Here is a 24,214-nt window from a genome sequence, read left to right on the forward strand (position 1 = left end):
AACTTATTGAACTTTACATAGTCTCTTAAACTAATAGGGGTTCTCCTTTAATTCACTGTATTTATAATACATTTCATTTTGCTGTGGTCTGTCATAATTAGATTTCCTTTTCTTTTATGTTTGGTAGCACCTATTAATTCAAAAAAGATAACATAGAAATGGGCTGGGTGAATAGAGCACTAGACTTGGAGACAGGAATTCACCTGTTTGCCTCAGTTTCCTCAACAGTAAAGTGATGGTAATGATTAACACTTACTTTATAGGTTGTCATGAAAATCAAATTAGATAATATTTTTAAAGCCCTAGCATAGTATTGCTACATATTCCCTCCCTCCTTCCCTTCCTTCCTTTCTCCCTCTCAACCTTCCTCTCTTTCTTCCTTCCTTCCTTCCTTTCCCACTTTCCTGCCTTCTTGCCTTCTTAGGAAATGTTATCCTGAGAGTAAACATCTCAGAAATGCTAATCTCTCATGATTTGTGTCTCTAAGATATCTAGAAATGTTAACATTATAATAAAGAATGTTTCTCTGGTACAATTCTGTGAGTGCTCAGGGAATAATGATAATAGGATCATAGATTTAAGACCGAAAGGACCTTAGGTCAGTCCCTTCATTTTATAGAAAAGATAACTGAGGCCCAAGAAGACTAAATGATCCAGGATCACACCAGTAGAAGACATCAAAGAGGATTTGAACCTAGGTTCTACAGCTCTTTCCACTGCACTATTTTTCAGTCCTGTCTGATCCTTCATGATCCCAGCTGAGGATTTTTCTTACTGGAGTGGTTGGCCATTTCCTTCTTGAGGTCATATTACAGATGAGGAAACAAAAGGAAACAAGATAAAGTGACTTGCCCAGGGTCACACAACCTGACTCCAGGTCCTGCAGTCTATCCATTGCACCAGCTCACCTAGCTGCCATTCGCTGCAACATGCTAACACTCCAGTGGCTCACAGATTTGCAAAGTGATTTCTATATAACATCCCTATGAGATAGGCAGTCCAATTATTATTATTATTTGCATTCCATATATGAGGAAATGGAAGCCATCAAAAGGTAAAAGGACTTGCCCATCATTCCTCTAATTGTCTTAGTCAGGATTTTGATTCAGATCTTGATGATACTGTCAAGATTAACTCTCAGAAACTGTGATCTCAGTTTGCATTTTTTTGGGGGGGGGACTTGTTAGAAATATCATCTTTAATTAGTTTGAAGAAGAATAATAAATCCCAGTCCAAAAATCCAATTCCCATCCTGATTTACTGGTCTTTGTTTTGGCACAGCCTCCTCAGAGGTTTCAGAAAATGTCTTGTCTAGTATCATGAATTGGTTCCTTGAAAACAGAGTAAAAGGTGAAACCACATTCCCAAGGGCTATGGAAAGGTCACTAACATTGCTGGGGTTAAGTACTGTAGAGGAATGTCAGATAACTGATTTGTGACTTGGGCCACAGGCCGAAATAACATGATAATGGGTGTCCCCAATGTTATGGTGGATGCTGGCTGTGATGTGATTAGCAATACAGTGACTCTGTGACCCAGTATGGGTCAGGGATATGTGAAAAGAGCCTGTATAATGGGCTGTAGGGATTGAAGTGTTGGATGTCAGAGACTGTAGTGGTAGGATTGGGTTGGTATGTGTGGCTCTCAATGAGAGCAGGGATAACATGTACCACCTTCTAGTCAAGAGGCAGAGTTGAACCCAATCCTATGGTTGGACCCTTTCACCTTGGCAACAATTTTTTAAGTTTCTTTCAGTAAGGATCTGAATGAAGAGTGATGTAGCTAAGCATTAAGTTCACTATTAGGTATCTAGATAGATACCTAGCCTGGCTTCACACCAACCAACAATTTCCATCATTCAATTGCATATTAATTTAAAATCATAGAGTAAGTTACATATTATCAGATTCAGCCCACATCAGAGGGGAAAAAAGTCACTGTCCAGTGACCACTGGACTAGTTCATTAAAGAAACCCAGTTTCTGAAGCACTTCAGTATTCCACATGAACATTATATTGTGTCCCTTTAGACATCATAAGGGAGAAAAAGACACACTAAATACTCAGTAAGGCCACTTCTCACTCTGTTTCTGGCCTGGTGGCATTGGTCAGGTGTTCATCTTTTCACCACAATACATTATTTAAAATGGAAGCTTGAAGAATCTTGGGATGATTTTCCCAAGGCAATGAGGCCACTAATGGGCAGTTGTGTGTTCTTCCTGGAACTCTCTACTCATAAGTGCTTCTTGGGTGGCTCCATCAGCATCACAGTACATATCCCGAAGAGAAACTTCACCTTTGGTCCATACCGCATTTAAAGTGTCCTTGTATACAAGCTGAAAAGGATGTGAAGATAAGAGCCAAGGCTAGTAAGAATGTGCCACCAAGCATGTAACTATGTAAAAATGCCCACAAAAGATGGCACCTTTGTTCAAAAGTTCCTTAGTGATTCACAAAAGATATCATCTGTGTTCCGAAGGAGAAATCCCATTAAAAATATGCCTAAGGATGTATAACCCAGTCCTCTAAGCCATGGATACACCCATGTAACAATATAAATAGAACAGTACTAGAGTGAATACCAGTAGTCCATACATGACCTGATGGAATATAGGTTCTTTAACTTTTAAGTAAACTGTAGTTATGGGGCAGCTAGGTGGCGCAGTGGATAAAGCACCAGCCCTGGAGTCAGGAGTACCTGGGTTCAAATCCAGGCTCAGACACTTAATAATTACCTAGCTGTGTGGCCTTGGGCAAGCCACTTAACCCCATTTGCCTTGCAAAAAACTAAAAACAAAACAAAACAAAAAAACTGTAGTTACTATCAAGCTGAATAGCATTAATATAAAAACCAGGTGGTAATTGACTGTGTTCTTGGGCTTGAAACTCTTAAACATGAAGTAGACAAATATACAACAGCTGTAGATCATGGGTAATTCATCCAATAGCTGCATTTGATACTGCAGAGTCATGTGGAAGTACCACGATCCCAATCCTACCACTGTAATAGCCAGATAGGAAGCTGTATACTGCTTTTCCAGTCCATCTTTGACTGTCTGAATGGCACCATAGATTGGAGGTAGAATCATAATTAGGTTACTCAGTGTGTTCCAGAACTCGGCCACATAGAAGGAGATGGCATAGTTCTCCTTGCACCTGTCCAAGGTGGATGTGTTGGGGCCCCAGTAGCCCACTTGGTCTGCCCCCAGCAGGGCCATGGTGCTGCTGCCTCCCTTCTGAGCCAAGCTGCTCAGTTTGCATTTTAAAATATTCATTCATATGTTATTTCATCTATATTCATTTCTGAATATATCCCTCCTCTCTCTCTAACCTAGCAAGCCATTTCCTAGAACAAAGAATTTAAAAAATAGGGGGAAAAACTGAATTGACAGTATACAAACAATATTTCTAACTCGTAGTTCCCATCACTTCAAAGAAGAGTGGGAGCTGCAATTTCTACTCTCTTCTTAAGGGATAAAAGGTGGTGTGATGAAAGGAGAACTGACTTCAAAGCCAGAAAGACCTGGATACAAGACTTGTTTCTTGCATATCTTTGACAAGTCCCTTAACCTCCTGAATGTTTTGGGCAACTCTCTAAGACTAGAAGTTGTGGAGAAGATGCCCATCTGCATTGTTAGAGGTAGTTTCCTATGATAGATTCAGTCCTTTTTCTTAAGGAACAATGAAATGATAAATTCAGTCCTTTTTTTTTAAGGAACAAGTTTGTGAGACAATAATTTGCAAAAGAAAGAAAGAAAGGAGGGGAGGGAAGAGAGAGAGAGAGAAATTCTAGTTCAATATTTTCTCAAATATACTGAATATAATGCTATAAAGAACTTAAGTTTGAAAAAATATGCACTTTGCCAATGAGCATCTACTACTTTGGAATATGTTGTGACAATGGGCAATGCCCCTGGGAGCTAGTCTTCTACTCCCAGTATAGACATTGTCTGTGGGAGCTTCTGCTAACTATGTATACTCCTCATGTTGGAATGACCATTCCTGGGAAAGAGGATAAGATGAATGATCCCTACATATGTTTCAGCCCTTGACTTTCATTTTGAACCTTGTTTCAGGGTCATTTTGAGAGTAGCTAAATGTAACTGTGGTATATGAAAAACAATTAGATCACTCTTTATAAAAACTATTCCCCCAAATAAAACAAAACAAGCACCACCCCCAAAACCTAATCCCTCACCAGATGAAGTGAAAAGGAAGAGTTTTTGTAACTTAAGTGAAGTAAAATATGGTACTCTCAAAAAAACATTTTGCACATAACATTTTTCAAGGCAAGACAGTCAGGAACTCAGCAAAATTGGAATTATAAATAATATTGGTAAAGAACAGCAACAAATGATATATACAGATATGTCTGATATATATACTCATACATACATACATACATACATACACATACACACAGAGAAGGTATACATTAACACATACATAAAGATAAATGCAAACTATAGAGTTTATCAAAGGCAAGTGCAAATGGTATTTCTTGCACATATAGACTTAAAAGATGCCTAATTGTTAAGAAATATCTCCGAACAGGCTTAGGGAAAAAATAATATAATATTAAAAGTCCTTAATTGAGAGAGAGGGCTTATAATTTTATTGATACGGGGAACTCTCAATGAAGAGTTAGATATGAACAGCTAAGTATTTGTCATACTTACACACAAATAAGTATATAGCAATAAGCAGAAACTATGAGATAATACTCCCATTCTATTCTATACCAAGTTCAGATCCATACTAAGCAGTGTGTCTGGGGTTGAAGAACGTGGAAAAGGTTTGGAAATGGTTCCAAGACAAGGCAAATGATCTAAAGGTTAAACTGTAAGAATATATTTATTCATTCATTCATTTATTTATTTTGTTACATTTTGAGTTCCAAGTGCTCTCCCTTGCTTCCTCCTTCCTGCAATAGAGGTCAACATTTGATATGGATAAATATGTATGGATAAACTGTAAGACATGAGAAAAGTTAGAGAATCTGACATTTAGATTAGAAGAGAGAATGTTGAAGGATGAAAATAACTATCAGGAGTAAAATGGATACTAGCTGTTCTCCAAAAAAATGAATCTGTAATTTGAGGAAAGAACTCAAGCTGTGAAAGAAGGGACCTGAATTAGCTACAAAGGAGAATTCTCAGTGAAAATTCTTAAATATTAGAATAAGGCATATAAATAGTTTGCATAATTTTCTTTCCTGCAGATATTTATAACTATAGATTTCCATCAAGGTTTTTGTAAGGAAAATCTGTGCACCTTGTAAAAAGTTCTAAAAATGTGGGGTGGTTTTTGTTAGTATTACTACCCTTAACCCTACTGGTTACACCATCCTGAACCCTCTCAAAACTACAACTATTACAGGAGGCAAAGTAGCATAGTAAATAGAGAACTGACTTCAGAGCCAGGAAGACCTGGGTCCTATCTTGAATATATACTAGCTATGTGACCCTGGCCACGTCATTTAACTTCTTTTTTTATTAAAGATTTTATTTGAGTTTTACAATTTTTCCCCAATCTTACTTCCCTCCCCCACCCCCCCACAGAAAGCAATCTTTCAGTCTTTACTTTGTTTCCATGTTGTTCATTGATCCAAATTGAGTGTAATGAGAGAGAAATCACATCCTTAAGGAAGAAACAAAAAGTATCTGAGATAACAAGATTAGACAATAAGATATTTATTTTTTTCCTAAATTAAAGGAAATAGTCCTTGAACTTTGTTCAAACTCCATGGTTCTTTATCTTGACACAGATGGTATTCTCCATTGCAGACAGCCCCAAATTGTTCCTGATTGTTGCACTGATGGAACAAGCAAGTCCTTCAAGGTTGAACATCATCCCCATGTTGCTGTTAGGGTGTACAGTGTTTTTCTGGTTTTGCTCATCTCACTTAGCATCAGTTCATGCAAATCCCTCCATGCTTCCCTGAATTCCTGTCCCTCCTGGTTTTTAATAGAGCAACAGTGTTCCATGACATACATATACCACAGTTTGCTAAGCCATTCCCCAATTGAAGGACATTTACTTGATTTCCAATTCTTTGCCACCACAAACAGAGCTGCTATGAATATTTTTGTACAAGTAATGTTTTTACCCTTTTTCATCACCTTTTCAGGGTATAAACCCAGTAGTGATATTGCTGGATCAAAGGCTATGCTCATTTTTGTTGCCCTTTGGGTATAGTTCCAAATTTCTCTCCAGAAAGGCTGGATGAGTTCACAGCTCCACCAATGTAATAATGTCCCAGATTTCACACAACCCTTCCAACAATGATCATTATCCTTTCTGGTCATATTGGCTGGTCTGAGAGGTGTGAGGTGGTACCTCAGAGAACTTTAATTTGCATTTATGTAATAATTAATGATTTATGGCAATTTTTCATATGGCTATGGATTGCTTTGATATGCTCATTTGTAAATTGCCTTTGCATATCCTTTAACCATTTGTCAATTGGGGAATGACTTTTTTTTAAAAAAAATATGACACAGTTCTCTGTATATTTTAGAAATGAGTCCTTTGTCAGAATCATTATTTGTAAAGATTGTTTCCCAATTTACTACTTTTCTTTTGATCTTGGTTACAGTGGTTTTATCTGTGCAAAAGCTTTTCAATTTAATGTAATCAAAGTCATCTAGTTGGTTTTTGGTGATGTTCTCCATCTCTTCCTTATCTTAGTAAAGGGTGTGAGGTGTTGGCCTAATCTAAGTTTCTTCCATAGTAACTTCCATTTTTTCTAGCAGTTTTTATCAAAGAGAGAGTTTTTATCCAATAGCTGGACTCTTTGGGTTTATCAAACAGCAGATTACTATAATCATTTCCTGCTAATGCACCTAGTCTGTTCCACTGGTCCACCACTCTATTTCTTAGCCAATACCAAACAGTTTTGATGACTGATGCTTTATAATATAATATAAAGCAAGTCACCTAACTTCTTAGAACTCTAGGGAACTCTCTCAGAGTTTCTGAGAAGTACTTCTTACATTGCAAAAGGGAGTTTCATTCAGGAGTTCCCTATGTTAATGAAAATACCAAGTCTAGGTTTTATCTCTTTTTATTATTATGATATTAGTATCTTCAGGTTGGCTTTAAATATGGTATTGCCAAAAATTGTCTTAAATATTTTTCATAATTAATTTATGATTCCATAAATATCATTTTAAAAAGTAAGGTCAAGTATGTTAGATTTCCCTCTAGTGGTGTAGGGAAGTATTTAACATAAATTATATTTTAATCCAGATTGCTTCGAATTTATAGGATGGAGAATTTGGAACTAGAAGGGACCCTTGAGATCATACAGTCTAGGCAAATTCCCCCACACCTCCTTGTTTATACAAATAAAGAAAATGAGTCCCAGAGAGAAGAAAATGACTTTCCCAAGGAACAACAAATTCTCAATTTGAACCCAGTCTTCTGATTTCACTTCTAATACTCTTCCCCATTACAACTAGACCCTGGTACATTTGAAAAGGATGAGAAAGAAGAAAATGTTTAGGATTTTGACTCTTTGATCCCTGGAGCTGGAAGGACATTTGATAAAGCAATCTATAACCCTTTGTTCTTTCCCTCTTAACTATCAAAACTTTACACTTTGCTGCTGATTTGAAATACTTTAACAGCCCATGGAACTCTTCCTTGGACATATGTCTCCATTGCTTTTGAGTAGCTCAAATGGGTAGAAATGATCACAAGGTCAAATTAGTATCAGTGGGAGAGGCAGATGCATAATATAGTTTGATTAACTTTTTAGTGTGAATATGAGCCCTACTTCCCTCCCCTCCCCATCTACTTTGTATGAGAAGATTCTTCTGGAGTTGCTGAATTTCCAGTTAGGATTCTTCCTCTTCTCTGTATTTACTTTCATTGTTGTTGAATATACTCCAGAGTCCTAATAAACACGTGTATATGACAGGAAGAGTTCAATACTCCCTTGAAAACTTTAGTCTACATATTCCATAACCTATTTCTATAGACTATACCACACTACTTCTCAGAACAGAAGAGAAAGGTGACAATACTGAACTCTGAAAAGCAACAACAGATAGTTTGTCATAGTGGATAGAGCACTGAACCTGAAGTCAGAAAGACTCAAAGTCAAACCAACCTCAGATATTTAGTAGTTGTTGTGATTTTAGACAGGGCATTTGACTTGGCTGCCTCAGTCTTATCTGTGAAATAGGGAGAATAATAGCACTTATCTCCCAAAGTTGTTGTGAGGACCAAATGAAAATTTTTAAAAGCACTTTCCTACCTTAAAGTGCTCTCTATTTTTATTGCTATTGTTCTACCAAAAGTGTAACTTCTTTGGAAATGTCTTCTAAAAAGTCACTGTTAGATTCATTCTTTTACATGAGCTGACAGCTACAAATTTGGATTTTTCTAACCTTTTCTTGTAGGAAGGTGGGGAAAATACACAAAGTGAACAAGGACTTCACTGGAAAAGCATCTTTAGGACACTATTCTTTTATTCCGTTAAGAATGCTGAAAAGAATCTTATTTTTAAAAGACATAATTCGTGCACTATAAAGGAAATATTCTCAAAATAAAGCTCAGAAAATCCCTCTGTGGCAACATCATTTTCATATACAAAGGATAACCTTACTTTTCTGTAGCTATAAGCATGTCTCACTACTAGAAACTTGAAAACCCCTTTGGAAATAGGGATTTCAGTTTTGGTTTCCAATTAACTAAGGTCAGTTAATCTAATACTGTTCAATAAACTCCAGTGGTTCCCTGTTATGTACAGGATCAAGTATGGCAGCTTCTGCTTGGATTTTACCTTCTTACCTTTCCAGTTTTCTTACAGTTGATTCCCTTCTGGCATCTTTGCTCTTCCTTATACAAGACACCCAGTTTTCTGACTTTGTCCATCTTCTTTTTTAAAAAAAATTATTTTCCAAGATGGTTTTTAACAAATTAATTTTTTGCAAGTTTTGAGTCTCACATTTTTCTCCCTCCCCCAAACAGAAAGCAATAAAATATAGATTACACATATATGACCATGTTAAATCCATATTCATATTAATTATGATGTGAAGGGAGAATCAAATAAAACAGGGAGGAAAACATAATACATAAAACAAATTTTAAAAATTGAAAATAGTAAGCTTTGGTAAGTATATTCAGACTTTCTAGTTCCTTCTCTGGATGTGGATAGAATTTTACATCACAAGTCCTTTAGAATGGTTTTTGATTTTTATACTGCTGAGATAAGCAAGTTCATCATAGTTGATCATCACATAATATTGCTGTTAATGTGTACAGTATTCTTCTGGTCTGCTCACTTCATTCAACATCAGTTCATCAAAGTCTTTCCATGATTTCTTACCAAAGGCTTTTCATGATTTCTTACACAACAATAGTACTGCATCACAGTCATATACTACAATTTATTCAGTCATTCCCCAATTGATGGGCATCCCCTTAATTTTCAAGTCTTTGCCACTACAAAAAAGCTTTTACGAATATTTTTTAAATGTAGGTTTTGTTAATCCTAATTTTGTCCTTTTTCATGGGCTTTCCACCATGCCTGGAATTTTTTCTATATTCATCTCTATATTCCTTCTGGATTCCTGACTCCCTTTAAGTACCAGTTAAAATCCTACTTTCTGCAATAAACCTTTCCCCAATCCCCTTAATGTTAGTGCCTTTACTCTGAGATATATATTCCTCTGAGATACATACATACATACATATATATATATTCCTGTATATCTTTGTATATATATATGTATAACATACACATATATGTATTTATATACATGTATATTCCTATATATATTTTGTGTGAATATAGCTGTTTTTCATGCTGTCTTCCCCATTAGCTCACAAGCTTCCTGAGAACAGTTTTTTGTTGGTTTGTTTTTTTGCCATTTTTTGGTATCCTGATACTTAACACAATGCCTGCATACAGTAAGTGCTTAATTAATGCTTGTTTACTTGCTTGTTTAAGTGTCAGCCCTGCAGGTTGGTGAAGATGCTCAAGTTTAACTCTTCAGGATAAAAGAATTTAGAGTGAGAGTTTGGACAAACTCTAATTTGACCTCATTTTATTTGGGGGGAGAAATCAGGAGACTTATTCCAAGTTGGTACATGTCAGCATCTGGACTAGAACTCAGGGCTCCTAACTCCAATTTCAGTGGCCTTTTATTTACAAAAAGTGTATAATGAGGTCCATTTATTTTGACTGCCCTTCTCTTGTCAGCTTCTTGGATAGTTGGCTGAACAATGAGATGGATTCCTTCCACTGATACTAATTACATTGATAGAACATAAATGTTTAGTATAGGACATTATGATACCATGGTAACCTGGTTGCCTTGATCCTGGATCAAGAGAGTGATAAAATGTTTCTGAAATGCTTTGACACTCTCTTATTTGATGATGGCATTTTCTCCCTTACTGTCTCTCTGGGGTAGTATGGAATATTGCTATAAAAATAAAGAGACATGGTTTTGAATCCTGGGTTCATAATTTACTCATGGTACAATTTCTTGGGCTGTCTTGGTTTTCTCATTTGAAAGAAATGGTATGATATTGATAAAATTAAGATTTATATTACCTAATGCATAGACATTTAAAAAAAAAAACCCCAAAGGGCTTTGTAAATCTTAAGCTACTATATAATTATAATGGCTTGCATCAAATGGTATTTTGAAAATAAAGTGATGACTAACTTTGGGACTCCTTTGGGGTTCATTGCATTTGTTATATCATTTGCTTTTCTCAACATAAATATAAGCAATTATTATTTTCATATTTCTTCCTTTTATAACTCTTCTAACACATTTAGGATACATAGTCTGAGTTTCTCACTATACTTGAGGGCAGCCCAATAGATAGATCAAGTCATATTTTTTTATGGTATAAATCTACTTCACTGTTTATCAAATTATAAATCTACTTTACTGTCTATTGAATGCTCTTATCTCATTGAGCAGTGGAAAGAGATTTGGAAGGTGGGGAGGTTGTGGTGTGCAGTTCTAGGAAGCCTATCATAACCACTTAGAGTGAAGCATTGCCTGCCTTCTATGTGCTGAGCACAAAAATTGATCCCAAAGAAGTTGGATATGATGTGTAGCTGAGAGTGATTAAGGCCAGGGAACCAAAAAACTTCAAATGGAGCCTAAGTGACAAATTCCACAAGAGATAAAATTCCATTTGTATTTTTAGAAATGTCAGAAGGAATTTAAAGGGCAACCATGGAAATTGATTCCCTAAGATGCTATCTCAAGATAGAACTTATACCTCCCTTGTTTTTTAAATTTATAAAAGAATATTTCTTAGAGTATTTTTGCACTTATGAAATTAAATCACTTTTTTAGATTCTTGGTTTCTTTTAGGAGATTTGCAGCTTTTAAAATTTTTTGTTACTATTTAAAGCAATTGCTTACACTTGGTCAGATGAGCAGTGATTCAAGTGTGCCTAAGGCAAAAGAAAAAAATATTCAGAAAGAATATATGGGCAAAGGGAAAGGACATTTTAGAGGACTGTAATTGTGAGTAGTTAGATATCTGTTAATTGGCAATCTGCAACCAAGTCATTTAAAGTGTCCTAAGTGGTAGTATGGTATGGGAGAAAAGTGCTAAACCTAGAATTAAGAGATTAGAGTTTGAATTCTGTCTCTGTCATTCCACTTATTTTTCCCATGTCTTCAATTAAATATAAAAAATGAGGGAGTTGGACAAGATGATCTCTAAGATTCCTCTAGGTTCTACTATGAAAAAAGCATCATTCTTCAGTACACCCATGATTATATAATTGGCAAAATAAGAAATTATTTTTCATATTTTAAGGTGGTGAAGAATACATGGAAATGTCTAACCTTTTTAACCTTTTTATTTAACCTCTTATGATTTTACTTCTTTAAGTCATGTTCTATTTAAATTCTGATATATTGTTAAAGCCTATCCCTGACCCTTTGAGAATTTATACATTAGCTCTTTAGTGGGTAATTCCTAAATTCATACCCCAGAGTGTAGATGCTTTGTACTAAAATCTCTTAAAATTATAAATGATATATAATTCACTATCCTCTCTGTTCACAAGTCCAGAAGTATTTGAAAAGTAACTTGTTTTCATCATGCTACTAAAATCATTTTGGACAACCTTTAGGTCCTAAAGTCTCCTTTTTTAAAATTTAATTTAATTTTTTTTATTAAAGATTTTATTTGAGTTTTACAGTTTTTCCCCCAATCTTACTCCCGCCCCCGAGTCTCCTTTTAGTAGGATTTGATTCCCTCAAAAACAGAGTCCTCAATGTGGATAGAAATGCTGGACTGCTAGGGGTGACTAGGTAGCACAGTGAATAGAACATCAGCCCTGGAATAAGGAGGACCTGAGTTCAAACCTACTTAATAATTTCCTAGCTGTGTGACCTTAGGCAAGTCACATAATCTCATTGCCTTAAATTAAAAAAAAAAGAAATGCATGACTGCTGTTGACCTCTTCCTCTTGAAAAAAAAAAGTGGTTTCCAGCTCAAAATAAATGCCTAATTGCTTCCAGAGAGATCCAACCCTACTTCTGAGATCAGTAAGAAAAACAGAAGGTGTGCTGTGAACATTAAAATAAGCAAAAAGACTCTCTTTCTCCATGGTGTTATACTTATCAAAATGAAAATTTTTAAATAGTAAGCTGAGAGATTTTATATCAAATAAATTTTATATCAAATTCTAATCAAAACACTGTTTTGCTAAGAATTGTGGGTAGAATGTCTATCACAATTACAACTGATAGAGAAAAGGTCCCTTATTTAAAATATATTAGTATTATGCTGGTAGACTTCACTGGTGAAGCTATTCAAGAAGATGGAAGAAGAAATCTTGGTCATTGCTTTCATAAAAATAGTTATTTACTGGCCTTATAAATTCCAGGTGATGTTTCTTTTCTTGCTAGGAATCATGGCATTTACTCATTTATTTTTTTTAACTTTTCTCTTCTTAAATTGAATTTCAGATTCTTTCCCTCTCTCCAACTCTTCCTACATCTACTGAGAAGGCAAACAAAATGATATAAATTAGTTACACATGTGAAATCATGCAAAAGTAACCATATCACCAAAAAAAAAGATTTTTGAAAAGTGAGAAAATTATGCTTCAATTTGCACTCAGAGTTCATCAGTTCTATCTCTGGAGGTCAACATTATTTTTTCATCATGAGTCATTTGAAATTGTCCTAGATCAATGTATTGTTCAGAGTAGCATGAATTTCTTTTAATGCTTCTATTTCTAACTTTATAGTCATTGATGTTGTTGAATCCTGATAAATCGAGCTTTTTCTGAAGGTCTCAGGTAGCATTTACAGCAAATCTGGTTCAAGATGAGAAGAAATACAGATTGATGGATATAGCATAGCAACCTGTAAATCACATCATTACATTAACAATTAAAAGTACAGGATATTTCTTGACCCTCTTTCTGTTTTCAAAGAAAAACTTTTGTACAAGATGGAAATGTTGTTCATCTCACTTTCTGTTTTCAGTCTCTTATGTAGCAAACCTTTGTCAGTACTTTTACTATGCAATCATGTCCAGAAAATTTTAGTGGTTGTTATAGGTAGAATATATTCCCCTAACTTGTTTACAAAAACATGTTTTGTAGGTGGATTCAAAATCTTGGTTAATAATATCTAGCATTTATATTAGCACTTTAAGATTTACAAAATTCTTTATAAATATTATCTCATTTTGTACTCACAACAACCCTATGAGGTAATTTATATTTTTATTGCCATTTTACAGTTGAGGAACCTAAGGCAGACAAGACCAAATGACTTGCTTAGGATCACACATCTAGTAAGTGTCTGAGGTTGTATTTTAATGCATATCTTCCTAATTCCAAGTCCAGGATGATAAAGTATATCATTAACTAAGTCTATCAAGAGCCTTGCATTTGATTTTCAGAATTTTTCATATTCCTTCTTTCTTTCCAATATCTTATGTTCAGTGGCAGGTCCTTATAAATAAAATGAATGGCATTCTTCCACTGACATTGCAAGATGAGATTTGATGCAATACTTGAGCTCATTGGCAGCTCTGGTTTATTAATTAATCTATGCTTTTTATGGCCTACTGGCAAACCATTAAACAAAGTTTACATTTTAACTGCATATCTTCTTTGGCCTTGCTATAGTATTTGAACCCAATCACACAGCTGGTAAGTGTTTGAGGCCAGTTCTGAACTCAGGAAGATGAGTCTTCCCTACTCCAAACTGGGCTCTCTATCCAAATGATACCTAGCTGTCCTAATAACTTTTACACAGTGCTTAATGTTTGTCAGTCAGCGTAAAGTGCTAAACACTTTACAAATATTATCTCATTTGATCCTCACAACAATCCAGGGAGATAGTTGCTAGTATTATTCTTATTTGTTTTTCAAATGAGTTTCAGATTCTTTCCCTCTCTCCAACTCTTCCTACATCCTTTGAGAAGTAGTGTCTGACTTTTTGTGACTCCGTTATGGTGTTTTCTTGGCAAAGACACTGTAGTGCTTCACCATTTTCTTCTTCATCTCATTTTACAGATGAGGGAACTGAGGAAAACAGGGTTAAGAGACTTTCTCAGAGTCACAAAGCTGACAAATATCTGAGGCTGGATTTGAACTCAGGTCTTATTGAACCTAGGTCCAGCACTTTATTCATTGTATCCCTAACTTCCTATTCCCATTTTATAGATGAGGAAAATGAGGTAAACAGGTTATGTGACTTGCCTAGAATTATACAGCTAGTAAGCATCTGAGTCATATTTGAACTCAGATCTTCTTGATTCCAAGTACAGTACTCAGTTGCATTGAAAACTATTTTTTTATTCATTTCATTATGATGCCATCTTCAGGGTACCAGACCAAACCTCAATGGCAGCAACAATTTTTCTAGAACTAATATGAGGAGTGTGTGCATCTGGGTGGGCATGTTAATACATTAAGGATTGTCTTAGCCTAAGCATCTACATGTCAGGAGATTCACTGTCCCAGTTATTATTACGGGGTGACACTGAATCAAATGTCTGTTTTTTTATTGCTGCTTTTTAGATGGCAAAATCTCCCTGACTCTTGCAACCTAGGTTAAATTAAACAACCTCTTAGAAACCACTTTTCCACCCAACTGTTATTTTTAGGGAACTGTTGTAAGGAGGGATAGAGTCCAACATTAGTGAAATGTTTTTATTCTTCTTGAAATGAAGAAACTTTCTATAACTAAAGCTATTATAACAAATATAGTCACACTTTAAAGAAAATAACTGGCTGTGGGGATTTATATCATGGAAATATTCCTTTGGAATTCATCAAACCATGTAAGGCAAATCATAAAGCAAATTTTGGCAAGGTATTTTAGGTGAGTCCATCAAGGTTGAAAAAATGGAAAAAATATCAGCCTATAGTTTGTTTTTGTTTAGTTCTGGTTTTAATTATGCAGTTACATTTTGTTAACCATTTTATAACATTTTTAGAATTTTGATTCTAATTTCTCTTTATGTCTCCATGAATATTTCTCAGAAAGTCAAATTTTCAAATACATGGTAAAAGATCCAAAGAGAGAGCGACATATAGAGACAATAGGGAAAAAGGATGTTGCTAGCATCAAATATCAAGTGTCCATTTTTATTCATTATTAGTTTGAGGAGGAAATTTCAATGAAAAGCAGCATCAATAAAATTTACAGGATAAAAATAACAAACTCTACAGGATGAGGGCAGTGACTGAAGTTGTCTAGATTTGGTTGTTACCTTTATCAGGAAAGCAGTGATAATGGGAGCTTTCCAGCTAAAGGAAGTCCATTAGATCTTGGGGGTCTGTCTTTGTTAACACACATCCTAAGATCTGTCCAGAGATTTCAAATACAGACTTCCACTTTTTATCCTTTTAGTTCTGTGACACTATGCACCCATTTCTTGACGGGCCTGTTTTAGTTCATGGTTCTTACTATCACAGGAACTTGGTACAATCTTCCTGTTTTCTCCAAATTGTGCAGGAGTTGTGTGATCCCCTGCTTGGTCTCAATTCTTGGCAGAACCCAGCTTTTCTGAAGTGTTAAGTGGGAAGGAGAGGAATCTAGAAAACAGTATTGATGCCCCTTTTGCAAATTAAAAGCATCAGCTCATTTATATTTCAACTATGATGTACCAAAAAGAGGACAGTGGGATTTCCCTTAATATCTTTCAGATGTATGAGTAAACAGATCCTTTGCCAGGTTAGAGCCTCTTTCTCTATTTTCTCTACCCTGTTACAAATCCTATGCCCTTGGAACCAAATGGAGCTCATATTTGAATAAAGAAGTAAGTCAGCTTCATGTAGTTTCATTTGTGTTTGGGCCATCTAAATGCTGTCCTTTAGCTCTTGAAATTCTGAAACAATTGACAAAGGCAGGAAAGGGTAGATGAGAAAACAGACCCTGTCTGGACAGTCTGGTTTTTGTTAGGCTTGTCAATTGCTGAGCATGCTCGAAGCTATAGCTTCTTTTTTGTTCTGCTCAAGTTTTTTCTGGAGTGTTTTATCCACTTTAAACTTTGAAATATTCTTTCTTCCCCCTTTTCCTCACACAATGATTTTGCACAGGTTTATATTTTGAAAATCAGTCTATCTGAGCCAGGAGCAATTTAATTTTGTTTCAATTTATCCTCACTAAACTTTTGCATTGTCCATATTGGTTAGTAACTTTGTGTTCATTTCAATTCAAGACTGCTAAATAGACTTACACAATGGAAAAAAGGTGTTTTTTTTGGTTCATGGAGATTTGATTCATAATAGAAGTAAATTGATCCCACATTCAGTATTTCCATTTCTCTGTGTTTTATTATTGGGGGATAGTTTACTTTGTTACTGGAAGTCTAGAATCTTGAAAAATTAATAGAGAATTAGTCAAAAATTCTTAAGCCTTAGTTGTTGACTACATTATACTTGAATCTTAAAGGTACCTGCTGCTCTAAAGGTCAGTGTGTAATTAGAAACTTAACTTTAAGCTCTGAGATATTGATAATAGAGTCAGAGTATAATTCATTAGGCTTATAGCTTTGGAGGAAAAAAATTTTTTTCTACTCTTGGCTAGCAGTTGGATTATTATGGGAAACCTAAAAATGTTCCAGGAAAGTGGTTATTATTTGTTTATTTTATTTGCATATCAGAATAAGCATTTATTCTCCCAAATAATATACTGAAAAAAATAGTTGAGTGAATCTAATTGGTATTATCAGAATTTTGTTGACTTGACTTTCCAGTAGCAATGCTGCTGCTTAAGAAATAGAAAAGCAAGTTCCCTATTTCATTTATAGATCAGTACTATGTTTTTCCATTGGTTAAGCCTTAATTTCCTTATCTGTAAAATGAACTGGAGAAAGAAATGGCAAACCACTGCAGTATCTGTGCCAAGAAAACCCCCAATAGAGTCTTGAAGAGTCAGACATGAATGAAAAATGACTTGAACAACAACCAAAAAGATATATTGCTTTCCTTCTTTCCCCACTACCTGCTTTCTTACCACTTGGGGACCTCTTCTCCTCTCCACTAGTAAGACCTCAGGACCCAAAAAACTTGGCTTGAAATCCTGCCTATGACACATACTGGTCATATGACCCTGGGCAAGTCCTTCAACTTTTCAATGCTCTAAGCAACTATTTAAGCTGTAGTAAAGCTGTCAACTTCTCTTGGTAGATAGACTTTCCTCACCTGGTAGCTCCCTATACTAATGGAATAACAGGTCCCATCTCTCTCCTTGACTGTATATAGTTAATTATCCTTTAGAGCTTCTCACAATGTGCACATACTCAGCCTTCTTCCTTCTCTTCTCCCTTACATTCATTCAGTCTAGGAACATTCTTAAACATATATCACATGAAGGGAATGACATAAATGCCTGATACATAGATGCTTAAGAAACTATTTATCTCTCTCTTCACTATCTGTCTGTCTGTCTGTCTGTCTATCTATCTATCTATCTATGTGTTGCAGTAGTTAGATAAATGGACCTGGAGTTAGGAAGGTTCAAATTCACCCTCCAGCATTTGCTAGCTATGTGATCTAGGCAGATCACTTTACCCTGTTTCCCTCAGTTTTCTCAACTGTAAAATGAGCTGGAGAAGGAAATGACAAGCTATTTGTTTCTTTACCAAGAAAACCCCTAAAGGCATCATTTAAAGTTGAACATGAGTGAAAAAAATGACTAAACAACAACAGATCAATCTATCTAGGCATCACTTATAATCTCTTTGTCTATCCAAAAGAACCAAAGAGCAGTCATGGTAAAACAAAAATCTAGATATGATATGGTAAAAAGAAATCTTCAGTGAAAAAGTAAGGGAGCAGAAAGAAAAGATGGGAGCAAAGTAGGAAGTAAACTGACAAACCGAACTGAATCTGTATTTTGAACTGCTTGAAATCAAAGCTCTTGGCCTTTCTCATGCCACTTCACCTCCACATATATGTACTTGACTCAGTGTAGAATAATTATTTTTGTCATTTGCATCTTGGACACCTTTGAAAGTATTTAAGACACAACCTTGAGGACCTTCACAAAACCCTGTAGATTTCTCTTCATCTTCTTATTAAACATGTTTCTCCTAAAGTCAAATATAAGTCCATTTTTAACTGTTTAGAACTAAATCTAGTGTTTGCATATAACAGATGTTAAATGTTGGTTGAATTAAAATCAATTGAAGTATCAATCATTCAAGATAAATAAGCCATTATATTGTATTTTTTCTGTTTTAACTACTGCTGTTACAATAGCATGATCTCACACTTATCTTCTTGCAAATGAAATCAATTTTTTTAACTACTGGCTTCAGTGATTGGATAGACCCATGTTTTCTCAGTGCATATTGTAATCCCTGCATGCTTTTTTTACTCTGTATGATTCTTGCCCATAGAATACACCAGAGGCCTTCTAAGTCCTTTAACATTCCATGTATACCAGGGTTTAAATAGGTATTTATGGGTTGGCCTAAGATCCTAAGCACTATTTATGACATAATTTCAATGGAATTTATAACATGATTTCAATGGAGTAGAACATTTTGTGTTTCAAACTTTCAAGACCCATTTTAGAAGACATCTTTTATCTTTTGTAAGTTGGGAGCTTTGTACGTATCAATAGATCCATATTAATTAATAGTCACCATTTATTCTCCTATAAATGGAAAGTGGAAACTGGTCAGGATCCAAGTATCTTAAAAAAATTCAAGAATATAAGGATACTACTTCAGACTTTAGGAGTTCATGATTATAAAAAATATAAATACAGAGTATAAAAATACCAACTTCACTCAGATATCGCCCATGTGGTTCAAAGGAGTTGTGATAGCACATTGATTCTTTTTATAGTCTTGGTCCATAATCATTTACTGCATTTAATGTTTGCTTATAGAATGTTTTCCTTTTGAAAATTTATCTATGTGATGTATATTTTTAAACTTTTATTGATGCTTTTTGTTTTACATCACTGTCATTTCCAGATGTAACTCCACTCAACAGCTACTCTTATAAGAAAGGAAAAGCAATTAAACAAATTACATAGCACCCTTTCAATCACATTCTCGGGGGCCAAGATTGATCAATTATAATTACATTGCATTTTTTCATTCACATTATTATAGTTATTCTGTTTATCATTGTTCTGGTTCTACTTGGGTCATTCTGCATTAGTTCATATGTTGTTCCATGCTTCTCTGTATTACTTATTTTCATCATTTCCTAGAGTGAAACAATTTTGAAATAAAATCATGGACTGCATAACTGTTTTACCATTCCCTTCATATGATATATGTTAATAGGGTAAGAAGTTAGGATCGTTTAAAGTCAGAAGTTCTCAATCTTGTAAACCCATGTATCCCTTGACTTTCAACTCTCCTTTATCCATTATTTAAGGTGAAAGGAAATAAATTCTGAAATTTAATGCACATATACCAAGAATAAATGGAACATTAATTTCAATAGAATAATATAGTTATTTACCAAATATTCCCTATACCTTCTGGGGATATATATATAAATATATATATATATATATATATATATATATATATATATATATATATATACACATTCCATGTTACGAAACCTAGATTAGGACACTGCAAACCTCTGAGACACATAACCCTTCTCTTTTTAGCTAATATGAGTTTAAGGAATTGGTGGGAGTCATTGTGGAGCAAGAAAATGTCTGCTGAACAAGATCTAAGTTTGAATCCTGAGTTAGTTAATTTGGACAAGTCACTTTGTTTGTCAAAGCTTCAGCTGTTTTATCCGTAAAATAAGGGGTTTTCAACCAGATGAGTACTAAGGTCTAGGCTGTGTTCCCACAATCATAAGACTTTCCTTTCCAAAAAAATTGTAAAATAAAATTTCTATGCAGCAAATCCTACTTCTCCATTCCTTTTGATCATTACATAGATATGATGTATCTAGGTGGCTCAGTGGTTGAAGTGGGCCCTGGGGTCAGAAAGATCAGAATTCAAATTTGACCTTAGATACTTACTAGTTGTGAAACCCTAGGTAAAGTCATTTTTCTCTATTTGCCTCAGTAATGCCATAACTCAGCTCACATGATCTGAAGGATTTTAAAGGATTTTAAAAGGCCATTGGGTTCAATCCCAACATTTTACAAATGAAGAAATTAAATGGCAAGAAAGGATAGGTAATGTGCTCAAGGCAAGAGCTGAGACCTGGCAACCAAGTGGATCTGAGGGTAAAACCCTGGACCTGGCATCAGAAAGAACTGAGTTTAAATCCTACCCCAGACATTTAACTGTGTGACCTTGAGCACTTTATGTCTGCTTCAGTTTCCTCAAGTGTAAAAATGGAGGCAAGTAGCACTTGCCTCATAAAGTTGTGAAGATTAAATAAGATAATGGTTTTAAAGCACTTTGCAAACTTTAAAACACTATTTAAATGTTAACTTTTATTGTTATCATTATCATCATTATTATTTATCTGGACTCAGTGTTCTGTCTACTGGACTGGATTAATAACCATTACAAATTTACTTGCTTGTAGACTTTCCCCCAAGCCATGAAAGGGATTTTCCAAGGGTTAGGAATTTGCCCAGGGAGGGAAATTAGCTATCAGGTGAAATTTAAAGCCTATAGTGACACTTATAGGCCTTTATGAAAGAAGGCAGGGTGATCTATGATGCAAATTAGGGTGGGAATGGGGTTTGTTGAATATCTCTGACTTAGTCTCTTGGAGTTCTTTGGGTGAAATAGAGAGAAGGCTGGACCTGGTCAATGTCCAATTCTGGCCAAGTCTAGGGGTGGACAGGTAGGGCCAGCTCTGTCTGTCCCAGACAACTGGGGAAATAAGGGGAAAAGAAAAGGGAATAAGAATTTATATTGTTCCTATTATGTGCCAGATATTCTGCACTTTACAAATATTTCACTTTATCCTCACAACCACCCTTTAAGGTAGATGCTATTAAACTCATTTAACAATTGAGAAAACTGAAGCAAATGGGTTAAATCACTTACCCAGGGTCAAACACCTGAAAGTCAGAGGTTGAATTTGAACTTAGGTTCTTCAAAACCTTGCTTAAATGTCACCTTCCACAAGAAGTTAACCCTGTTTTCTAGCATTTTATTCTTATAAATCTAATATACTCTTTTTTTTAGTTTTTTCCAAGGCAAATGGGGTTAAGTGGCTTGCCCAAGGCCACACAGCTAGGTAATTATTAAGTGTCTGAGACCAGATTTGAACCCAGGTAATCCTGACTCCAAGGCCGGTGCTTTATCCACTATGCCACCTAGCCGCCCCTAAATCTAATATCCTCTTGTAATATTTCCTTGTGAAATAAGAATGAGTCAAATTGTTCACCATGTTTCTTTTTTCCTTTCCAGGCTGTGCTGAGTCCTCTCATAGCCATTGCCTTGAAAATTTCCCAGATTCATGAGAGGACTGGCCGTCGGGGCCCCACTGTCATCACCTGACCCAAGGAAGGCTTGCTGATCTGGGGCCACAAGAGGGCACCAGAAAGGAGAGCTGCCTTTGCTGATGCCTTCTTGCTACCTATTTGTGCCTTATATGACTTTGAAATGTTGTTTTGTTGTTGTGGGGGAGGTGGGTGGGGAAAAGAAGACTTTAATTTCATTTCAACCTTAGCCAGTTGCATTGACTTAGCAGCGCAGTCATGTATTTAGTAGTCTGTTAAAGCTGCAGTATCTTTTTAGATCTTCCCTCATGAGTAACTCACAATCAAGACTTAAACTTACATCCCCTCCATTCCTAGATCTCAACAGTCACAAAAAAAGAAAAGTAGTGGGTTATGGAACAGTTAAGTGCTCTGTTTGTCTTATACTAGATCAATATGACAAAAGGTTCAGAATTAAGGAGAGAGAATAAGAGCAATGCCAGTGGGGAGGATATTAGATGAATTTAAAGACCACAGACTCCTTTGGGCAACTCAGAGGTAGATACCCAAGACAGATGGACTCAATAGTTTGGAGGATTCCAGTGTCTACAGCAGATCATATTCCAATGTGACTCACCATCAGGCCACCACTCACCATTGATCATTAGCTTCGCATTCGCAGCAATCTTCTGGATTCCCCATCAAAGCTTCTTTTAAAACACACTTCCATTTTTCCAACAGTACATAAAAATGGGGGATATCTCCCCACTTACTTTTCTAAAGAATCATATTTCAAAATGCTGGTTTATTTCCAAAGTTCTCCTAAACTTACAAATCTGTCATTTGTTTTTCATATAGGGAAACTATTCATTGGAAAAACTTTATGGGAATGAGCATTTTTAATTCTTCCAAGTCTTGAACATTTCCCACATTTAGCATAGGCTCATAGGACACGTGTTTATACTGCTTCATCCTTGGAGGTTAAAATCCCTCAGGGTTCACTGTCTTGTTGATTATGCCTAGCAGTGCATACCTTCTGAACTTGCTTCACAAAGAAAGGTATTGGAATATGCTTTGGTCTCATCTTCTCTTTGGTAGGAGCCAAAGGAAACATACAAGCAATACTAAGGTAAAGAAAAGGACATTTGACTCATTTGTAGACTAAGGATAGAAGAAGAGCCAGGGGACCCTCTGAAGAATGAGGAAAACAGATGACAATATCTTTCTTTCTTCTTTGAGGAAAGGATAATGCAGCTGTAGTGAGATGACTCTATACTCCACAAGAAACACAAACACATTGTGCATGAGATTTGTTTGAATATGTTTTGCTTCCTTGGGAACAACACACTCATGTATCAGTTCACCAATTGAGATGACCTAGTGTAGTCTAACTGTCTGGAAGAATCTTATGGCTATGGTTAAGGTGAACCCATTTGGGGAAATTTCCCCAGGAAGTAAAAAAAAAATTCCTGTTTTTCTCTCTATGCTTCTGTCAAAAATCACAATGACATTTAATAGTTAATAAAAAAGTGAAATGTTATATTTCAGTCTAATCAAGGTTGTGGATTCCCCCCCCCCCACTATTTCCCAAAGTGATACTTTATCTAGAAAGAGTTTCTTAACCTTTCTTATATCATGGACTTCACTGGAAGTCTGGTTAAGCCTATTTCAAAATAATGTTTCTAAATGCATAAAATAAAATTCATAGGATTACAAAGAAACCAATTATATTGAAATGCAATCATCCTAATATGTTTTTAAAAATTCATAGACCCTGGGATAAGAACCACTTGGTGTTAGATAATTTCCTTTAAGAAGGCTTGAAGATTCTGTATTACATTTTTCACCTCATAGGGGTCCCATTTTAAGTGGGTGACAGGCAACTAGGTGCTACAATGGATATAGTGTCTGCAGTCATTCTTATTGAGTCAAAATCTGGCCTCAGACATTCACTATCTCTGGGAACAAGCTGTGTAAGCAAGTCACCTGTTTGAATCAATTTCATCTGTAAAATGAGCTAGAAAAGGAAACAGATAAACCACTCCAATATATTTATCAAGAAAACCCCAAATAGGGATATGAAGTGTTTCGATATGACTGTACATTATCAACATGATGACAAGGTTGTTTTATTCCCCAAGGATGCTTTTGAGATTTTGTCAAACCAAAAATGGCATCCAGGCTTTCATCCTTTATCGTCATTTTAAAGTTCAGGTTCAGTTACCTTGTTTGAATTCAGGTTATGCAAGATTAGCCACAAAACACATCAGAAATTGAATGAAACTTCAATTCTGGCTGGCACTCATCTCCTTTGAAGTGATGATCTGCTTATTAATCTGCCATGCTCTTTTGAAGATAGCAAAAATTCAACCC

General features: G+C 35.5%; 1 protein-coding gene and 1 pseudogene across 1 annotated transcript in view; one reads left to right on the forward strand and one right to left on the reverse strand.

Annotated features, from left to right (window-relative positions):
* The window catches only part of PGM5 (phosphoglucomutase 5), a 203,575-nt gene extending 180,194 nt beyond the window's left edge, over positions 1-23,381 (forward strand). The window contains exon 11 of the mRNA XM_074196536.1: positions 21,831-23,381. Coding sequence (XP_074052637.1) covers positions 21,831-21,920 — 90 coding nt within the window. The 3' untranslated portion in view covers positions 21,921-23,381. The remainder of the gene's footprint in view (positions 1-21,830) is intronic.
* Positions 2,233-3,217, reverse strand: LOC141495335 (alkaline ceramidase 3-like; annotated as a pseudogene).
* Positions 23,382-24,214: the final 833 nt, after the last annotated feature.

The sequence above is a fragment of the Macrotis lagotis genome, chromosome 8 (assembly GCF_037893015.1).
Source record: "Macrotis lagotis isolate mMagLag1 chromosome 8, bilby.v1.9.chrom.fasta, whole genome shotgun sequence".
NCBI classification, from domain to species: Eukaryota; Metazoa; Chordata; class Mammalia; order Peramelemorphia; family Peramelidae; genus Macrotis; species Macrotis lagotis.